Source organism: Bidens hawaiensis, unplaced genomic scaffold (genome assembly GCF_021521415.1).
Source record: "Bidens hawaiensis isolate Kalapana, Puna unplaced genomic scaffold, B.hawaiensis_p1.1 tig00036798_1, whole genome shotgun sequence".
NCBI lineage: Eukaryota > Viridiplantae > Streptophyta > Magnoliopsida > Asterales > Asteraceae > Bidens > Bidens hawaiensis.
In genome coordinates this window covers 90939-100471 of record NW_027496426.1, presented here as the reverse complement: position 1 = coordinate 100471, position 9533 = coordinate 90939, and the positions used below count along the sequence as shown (strand labels likewise).

Here is a 9533-nt window from a genome sequence, read left to right as displayed (position 1 = left end):
TTTCCATTCACATTTGTCTCTTAGATACGTACTAGTTCAATGAACGTGCCAGTACATTAGTAAATGTACATGACTAATTGAATCATCACTCTCATTTAAAATATATCCATAGTTTATGAAAACTCAATTTCTCACCTAATGTGGATTAGATTTTCGTAATATTAAATTAAAATTAAAAACAACAATAAATTACTCCTTAACAAAATATATATTAATTATACAAAATCATATGGTATTAATTAAAATCATTTTTTTAACATAATACATATAATTTTTCATATAATGGTATGGTATTTGACCTTTTAACAAATTTGAAAGTTGCTTCAAATTTTTACATTTTTAAGGTAAAGTGAAATTGTAAGTGTTAAAATAATTGTTGTTAAACAAAAACAAAATTGTATTAAACAAACAATTAAGGTTGGTTACCAATTTAGAAAAATGACACAATTTTAAAGAATAAATTCACATAAATTAAAAAAATTCTTAAAAAGGTTATATCTAATTGGTGTTTCTAAAACACCACATGTTGACTGGGCATCGCATGACGCAAAACTTCCCATTTTATAAACGTGGCCTTAAATTAAATTAGAAAGTCAAAATCAATATGTTTGGGACTTTTCTTCACTCCCACCAAACCGTAGTGTTTCAAAAATTCAATTCCCGCCCATAATCGCTTCTGCAAAATCACTCATCCAATCTCATCAGTTTCACTCCATTCCAACGTAGTCTCAATTACTGCAACCGGCGGCCATGGAAGACGCCATCTACCAAATCGTGACAGAACTCGAACACCACCACCACAACCCACAATCCCACACACCCATCACACAGTCATCTCTACAAGCCCTCCAAACCCTATTAGACTACACCCTCAACAAAGACGACCCAATCGAACTCCAAAACCTCTCCGACGAACTCTCCGCCAAGAACCTCTCTTTATCCACCGCTCTCCTCCACCCTCTCACCGCCGCCATGGACTCAGGTGGACCCCACCACTCTCTTCTAGCCTCAAAAGTTTATCTTTCCTTATTATTAACCAAAGACTTCCCGGTTATCTCACTCTTTAACCCGGTCGCCTTCCATTCGTTACTCCGAACCATTCGCTGCTCGTTTAAGAATACCCAATTGGGTTCACAGTCCGGGGGTAAGAAAAGAGGAGGTGGGCGCAAGAATAATAATAAGAACAAGGGTAAGCAGCGTGTTGAATTGGACAATGATGATGAAATTGAGGTACCTAGGGAATTCGATATTCGGGTTTTGTTTCCGGTGCTGGAAAGGTTGAATCTTGTGTTGGGGTTTATTCATTTGGATAGGTTTCCTGACTGTTTGAAGGGTTTGGTTCAGACGATCGGTGGGATTCCGACGACCGCGCTTGATACATGTGGTGGGACGTCGAATTACACGAGGCTGTGTAACATATGTTCGGAGATCTTGAGTGAGTTGTTGAAGGCTGAGCATGGGGAACAAGGGGTTACTGCTGTTGAGGTGTTAAAGTCTCTGTCTTTGCCGATTATTGCGTCGAAATCGCCTGCGAGAACGTTTGGGTTGACGTATGTTGGTAAGATGAGTGTGATGGCAAAAGATTCGGATGAGGTTAGGAAATGTGTGGTTAATTTTCCAAAGTATTTAATTGGGAAAGCGCCTGAGCGGGCTGAGCTTAGAGCGTTGGCGGTGGAGTCGATTCTTGAGGTAGTTAAGGCTTTAGAATATGAAGATCAAATTGGGTTTTCAGATTATGTAGTAAAAATGACTCAAGGGAAGCCTCAGCTTAGATTGCTAGCGGTTGATCTTATTCATAATTTGATAATGTTGTTAGATGATCCATTAGGGCATGAAAGTGCTTGGGGGGTTAAGTGTCTGCAAGCACTGTTGGAAATATGTTCAGATTCAACTGCAGGAATTAGGGCGCGTGCGATTACGAATTTGGCGCAAATTGTAGGGTTTTTGTCAGGGAATAGTGAGAATAAAACAGGGTTAATGAAGATAATGGGATTTGGTGAAGACGGTGGGATTAATGATTTGTTGAGGAAACGGTGTGTTGATGAGAAGGCGGCTGTTAGGAAATCTGCACTTGTTTTGATATCCAAATTGACCGCTTTACAAGGTGAAGGTGGTGGATTTGATGACATGCTGTTGAAGATCATGGGAGTTGCTTGTTCTGATCAGCTTGTTAGCATAAGGAAGGCTGCAATTTCTGCATTATCTGAGGTTTAGTCTTAAATCTTAATCTTTATTTTTTTCTGTTTTTCATGACTGCTCTCTGTAAATAGTAACAAAAGTTTAGCTTTTAAGGTTGTTTTATTTTGTTTTTTGAAAGTCATTATATGATGTGGACATGTGGTATAATCTGAATCAGATCGTAAGGTGTTACTGTAGGGGGTGTAAGCAAGCTGAGCCGAGCCCTAACGCAACTAGGCTTTAGCTTGGCCAGCTTAACTTACCAGAACTCGAACTTGGCTCATGAGTAGTTTTTTAAGCTTGAGCTTGACTTGTATATTATTTGTATTTATAGTTTATAATTTTTTAGACATGTATTTTGATTAAAAGTTTTATTTACAATATAATATGTATATTAGTTATCTTTATTATAATTTAATGCATAATAATAGTTATTATACAAATTTAAGTTAATGTATTAACAAAAAATTATATAAATAATAAGTCGTTTAGGCCCGTGAACCAGCTTGAGCTCGATAAGTGAAGCTTGATAAACAAGCTTTTTTACGCTTGGATCGATTCGAGCTTTTAGCGAGCCAATATCGAGTAGCTGACGAGCCGTTTGGTTTGTTTGCACTCCTAGGTATTAGTGTTTGCAACTTAGCATGTGGTTATGTTTTTTGAAAATCAGAATTAGTTGTTTTGAATGACTGAAAACTTCTGATTATTTATGGATTTCCTTATAACATGACCTTATCTTAATCAGAATTAGTTTTGTTGCAGCCACTTTTTATTGATTTACGAAGACTGATTATTTGACCCTTTAACTATCAGAATCAATTTTGCTATATACCCAAACACTAGAAATTGATTATTTATGACTGGAGTAGGCTACAATCAGATAATCACATTCAGATTGCAATAACAAACACCCCAAAGCTTCTTTTTATAAGCTTATTTAAACAAGAACATTATTTATTTATTTGTTTGTACTTTTTTAACAGACTTTCAGGAAATTTGATGATGAGAATGTGACTAAGGAGTGGTTACACTCGGTTCCACGTTTAATAACCGACAATGAAACAAGCATCCAAGAAGAATGTGAAAACTTGTTTTTAGAGCTGGTAGTGGATCGTGTGTCATGGGCAGGATCTAACGTTGCTGACATGTCACTTTCTAACGGAGTCTTAGATCTGTTAAAAGAACTCTGCAACGGGGAAGTGAGCCCGTGGGTCAAAAAGATCTGCACCAATCTTGGAAAAAAGAAGAAACTTAAGCCTAGAGTTGCAGTTTCACTTCAAAACATAATCAAGAAGTCTGAGTCTATGTGGGTGACCGAGTCCAAACCGATTGAAAAGTGGTTAGCACCAGCAGGAGCATGGTTTCTGTTATCAGAAGTTTCTGGATTCTTGTTGAAAGTGGTTGATTGGGAGTTTTTGTATCACCATTGGCAGCTTCTTGATAAACATGAATCAGTAAATGCACCAGTTGAAGAAGAAGAAGATATAGAATCTAGTTCTGTTGATTGGGCTGGAGATCGTGTCTTTTTATTGCAGACGATTTCTAATGTGTCTGTTGAACTGCCTGATGAAGCTGCAGCAGATTTAGCTCATAATTTGCTTAAAAGAATTGAGGATTTCAGTATGCACTCTATGGAGGTACTTGATATATTAGGGGTGTAAATGAGCCCAAGCCTGAGCTTGACTAGGCTCAAGGTTACAAGAGTTCGAGCTCGGTTTGTGAGTGGTTTTTCAAGGTTGAACTTGGCTTGGTTATTATTTATTAATTAATTTGTATTCCCTTTAAACTATTTTTATATATAACATAACGTATATTATTTACTTACATATTTCATAATTCTATATATAATAATGAATTTTATATAAATATATATTTAGTATATTAAAAAAATACAAAAATAACAGGCTTGTGAGATAGCTTGAGCTTGGGCTCACTTATTAAACAAGCTTAATTTTAGGGTCAAGCTTGTTAAGCTCGGCTCGTTTTGAGCTCTATTTCTAAAGTCTGAGCTTGGCTTGTGAGTAGTTTTTCGGGCTCGACTTGTTTATTGTTTATTTTAATTATAAATTTTAACATATAACATAATATATATTGTTTAGTTATAATAATTTTAGATATAATAATATTTATTATACAAATATACAGTTAATATATTACAAATTAATTTATAAGTGATAGGCTCGTTTAGGCTTGTGAGACCGCTTGAGCTCGATATGCGAAGCTTGGGCTCTGGTTGGCTTATTAAACAAAATGGGCATGCGAGACAAGTTTATATTGTTGTAGCAAATTACAGGTGGCAAAATGGGTGGGTCAATGGTTGGGTAACAGGCCATTTGCAAAACATTTACAATGTGAACAATAATGTTACATGATGGCAGGTTGATGCGCATGTGAAAGCACTGCGAACATTGTGCAAACGAAAGGCTAAAGACTCGCAAGAAGCCGATAAACTTGTGAACAAGTGGGTTCACCAGCTACTTTCCAAAGCTTCCAAAACTCTAGAATCATACATGACAAAAGAATCGGAAAACAACAAAAATAATGGCTTATTTACACCTCCAAGCGGGACTCGAAAGGGTAACAGATCATCAACAAAAATGTCAAAGTTATTAGCTCAAGCTATTACTGCTGTTTACACCATTGGATCACTTGTTGTTGTTTGCCCTTCTGCTGATTTGAAAGCAATTATTCCTGTTCTGCATAATATCATCACATCAGGAATTTCTGACCCGAAACAAAAAGAGGTGCCAGGGGTATTAGTGTCTTTTAAGCAGACCGCCCCTTCGTTGTACATTCAAGCTTGGGTAGCAATGGGCAAAATTTGTCTTGCTGATGGCAAACTTGCAAAGCGTTATATTCCACTGTTTGTGCAGGTTCATTTTGCTTTAAAGCTTAAATTTCACAATGTCATGTTTACCCTTTGAACACACTTAAAATATCATATTTATCTGTTATTTTGGACTTAAAACTGAACCAAAAACCGTTCAGTTTTTTTCTTTTTTGGTTTTTGATTTTCACAGTGGTTTTGGTTAGGTTTGCCTTTTTTCGGCTATGCTGTTTTGACTTGAATTTTTTTGGTGAAAAAATGGCCCAAAATGACGAATTTGGTCATGATTTTTTGTTTGTTTGTTAACTAATGATTAATCGGTTATTACACATTTGAGCACCATTTTATTAATATTTATAAATTATTTAAAATTCAAAAATAAAATCTATAATTTCAATAAAAAAAGTCATTTTTTCGGTTTTTACAGGTTTGGTTTGGTTCGGTTTGCTTATAAAAGTCAGTTCAGTTTATAGTTCTTTTTTCCCCGTTTTCGCTACATGCAAAACCGAACCGGAATTTCATTTTTTGGAAAAAATAAAAATTAAACCAAATCATCAGTTTTGGGTTGGGTTTGGTTATTTTGGTTTGGTTAGTTTATTTCGTTAACATGCACACCCCTAGCACAACCACTTGTAAAAGTCGCAGTTTGATAGTTTTCATATACTTTCCACATTATTCTTTAAAGTAATTTAAACATTCATGATGCAGGAGATGGAAAAGAGTGATATTGCATCACTTCGTAACAACATTGTGGTAATGATGACTGATTTTTGTGTACGATATACAGCATTGGTTGATTGGTAAGGCTCATATGCATTATCTTCTTCTAAAATATACATTCATAATAACTTAGGGATCAATGGTGTTACGCTTGTAAAAATTTTGGTCTGAAGTTCAAAGTTGCAGTACGGGCATATGGCTAAACCATAGAATTATTTGTGTAATCAATTCTCTTTCAAAATGAATTATAACTATGTAATCTTTTAAATATTACAGTTATATCCCAAACATCACCAAATGTCTTCGTGACTCGTGTGAACTGGTTAGAAGACAAACATTCACACTTCTCTGCAGATTATTACAGGTAAAGTTAAATCAACATTTTTATGTAAAAAATTTTACTTTCTAAGGTTGGTGACGTGTTAACGCTTTTGGAATTTATCATATGTTTAGAGGGACTATGTGAAGTGGAGAGGTGTGCTTTTTCTTAGATTTCTGTTATCACTTGTTGATGAATCAGAGAAAATTAGACAACTTGCTGATTTTCTTTTTGGGAATATATTAAAAGGTGTGAAATTTCTTCAACTAATAGTTGACCATGTTACTCTTGCAAATGCTAATATCCTCATATGACTTGTATAACCATTTTCTTACAGTTAAAGCACCACTCTTAGCTTATAACAGCTTTGTTGAAGCAATCTTTGTGCTAAATGACTGTAATGCCCATACCGGACAAAGCAATCCTTTGAGTTCTCAGAAAGAAAGCCGACTTTTTTGCATTCGGTAACAATTTGTGGTGTCAAACTTCAAATAACCTTATGTTTTCTGTAAAATGTTTTTACATATTATTATTTTTGTTGACATGTTAAGAGGGAATGATAAAAAGTCAAGAAGTCAACGAATGCATATATATGTTGCTTTGTTGAAACAAATGGCTCCGGAACATCTTTTGGCTACATTTGCAAAAGTATGTGCAGAGATTTTAGCATCTGCGTCCGATGGTATGCTCAAAATTGAAGATGTTACCAGCCAGTCTGTTTTACAGGTATATCTTTAAGTTACCTTTTTATATATTAAATACATTTAAACATTAAATATGTTTATAATATGACATTTTGACGATTTCAATTTTGTTTCAAATAACAGGATGCATTTCAAGTTCTTTCTTGTAAAGAAATCAAAATCCCAACAAACAAAGGCTCACCAGCAACAGAATCATCAGAACTTGAAGAAGACGCTTCAGAAAGCGCAGTTAAAGGACGAGTTATAACTCAAGTAGTCAAGAAAAGCTTAATCCAAAACACAATCCCGATATTCATTGAACTAAAACGTCTACTCGAGAGTAAAAACAGCCCGCTCACAGGATCATTAATGGAATGTCTTCGAATCCTCCTTAAAGATTACAAAAACGAGATTGAAGAGATGCTTGTTGCAGACAAACAGCTACAAAAAGAACTTATTTACGACATGCAGAAATACGAGGCTCAAAAAGCCAGGTCGACAGCCGCAGAGGCTGTCGATAAGGGTGGTTCACATGTGAACAGTGTGCACACGTGTGCAAAGGTGAGCTCAGCCGTGGCTGGTGCGAGGGCTGAAGCCACGGCTAAGTCTGTGTTGAGGGATGTGAACCAGGGTGCAGGGACCCCGTCACTTAGTGCCATGAACGTTCCTAAGCTCAAGTCGTCGACTGGTGGCGCGACTAGGCTCAAGGGGAGGTCGTCGGCTGTGCTCGAGTCGTTAAGGAGACGACAGTCTTTTGACTTCGATGATGAGAGTTGACTTTGACTATATGGTTGCCTTGTGGGAAGTGTTTCTAGAAGTATCATAGAGTTTGTACATGTATTAGATTGTATCATAGTAATGCTTTTAGAACATTCTAACTTGGAACAATAACATCATCTGCTGCTCATGATCAAACGAGGGTCTCATGCACTAGTGTTTTATTAGAAGGAACATTCAGAAACATTCTGAAAAATTGCTTATTATTATTATGGTTATTATTGTTTTGGACATCATATACTATGATCAACAGTAAATTTTAGGCTTGTTGTCTTGCATTATAAGCATCTAAAAGTTGTATTCGAAGCATAAGATAACTTACAAACATCTTAATTTTGTATTAACAAAATACAAAACATGGCAAAGGTTAAGTGATGATTCCACAATATAACAAAGACAAATATTTGATGGCATGAAATCAATAACAAAAATGATATTGAACTAACTACACAACAATGAAATCTGATATAAACAAACTATTAGAATAAAACATGCGATAATGTCAAACAGAGTTGACTATCGGGTCAAAGTTGTCAAAGAACGAGTGCCCAAAGACTAAAGTGATTAATATAAAAGGGTTAAGGTTTGCGTCGCAAAAGATAAAAGCAAAAAAAGTCAAAGTCGCATTCAAATCGAACAAGAATTTACGGTAAATTACATTTTGGATTAACGTGGCAATCCGTTTGACACCAATGGTTTCCGGCTTGGACATCTTTTTTACGAACGACATGTCTAACTGTAGCCGTAAATTATTACTCACTTTCTAAAACAAAGGGGATTTAAACTCTTACTTCTTAGGAAAAAACAAAGCCTTATCCAACACCTTGATATCGCTAGGTTAAAGACAAAGCATTATCCAATGGTTTGCTGTTGGACATATCTAGTTGGTCCGATTTTCAAAATATTATTATTTAATCTTGTTTACGAACAAATGTAAAACTAACTTGTATCGTTTATGGTTTTGTATACACCGAACTTCAAAAAAGAGGGGATGGCATGGATACAAGTTGAGGTTTGGCCTTTAGTTAGTTTTTGCACCAAAATACCAAATTACCCCTACAAACACTTTGACTTGTTTCTTCGGGTTTATATATTATTTTGAGTTTCTTTAGTGATGACAACTTAAAGTTTGGTGAATATATTTTCAACTGAAATCATTTAAGTGCTTACGGATAATTAAATATACATCTTTGACTTGTTTACAGTTATTTATTAAGAAAATCTAATAGGGCTAAAGACATAAAACAAATAGAAGCTAGATTCGACCGGAGACATATACTCAAAAGGCTTGAATCCTTATCACTGCCATACTTTCTAGAAGATCTTGATTTTTAATTATATGTAAATGAAAAAATTATAAATTACTAACGTGGTTTTGAAACTTTTCTTTTGTTGTATACTTGTGTTAATTTTTTAATCACATGCTTAGTTGTAGCATGATATAACATAAAAAAACACTACCTACGGAGAGAATGAGATACGGGAATAAAGCAAATGAAAGGAATCATATTCCATAAATAGCGGATTTACGGTGCATTTTTTTACGTTCAACAAGCAAAGAATTGCATACTTATTTTATATGGGGTGATCTTATGATAAAAATTAAAAGACCACCATCAACTAGCACTCCACAGTCATACATAATATGTATCTATACAAACAACTATGTGAAATAGATAATTTTATACTGTTTTTTTTTCCGTCTGTTTTTTTCCCTTTTAACATTTTTACCTTAATACAATAACCAAATATTACCAATTAGTGTTGTAAACTACGTGTTGACATGATATGTAGCATTTTTATTTTATCGTTATACGAAACACCTTTTAAATTAAGCAAATTAGAAATAAAGAGTCCCATCTTTAAATATATCTTTCAACGCCTCAACGGTCTCACTTTTTGACTATTTTTCTTTCAACGACACCTGTTAAAAAACACTTAACGTCGTTAAGTTTTCTTTACGAACTTCAAACCGAAGTTTCAAGGCTTTTGATCGGATGAATGATATGAGTCGAATGATGTAAAACAT

General features: G+C 34.9%; 1 protein-coding gene across 1 annotated transcript; it reads left to right on the top strand.

Moving 5' to 3' along the window:
• Nucleotides 1-648: 648 nt before the first annotated feature.
• On the top strand, nt 649-7534 carry LOC143588825 (condensin-2 complex subunit CAP-D3-like). The gene is made up of 9 exons (XM_077069739.1): nt 649-2208; nt 3162-3815; nt 4557-5051; nt 5714-5805; nt 6002-6089; nt 6179-6293; nt 6382-6508; nt 6596-6770; nt 6872-7534. The coding sequence occupies exons 1-9, from the start codon at nt 751-753 to the stop codon at nt 7502-7504; spliced, it is 3837 nt and encodes a 1278-aa protein (XP_076925854.1). The 5' UTR covers nt 649-750; the 3' UTR covers nt 7505-7534.
• Nucleotides 7535-9533: the final 1999 nt, after the last annotated feature.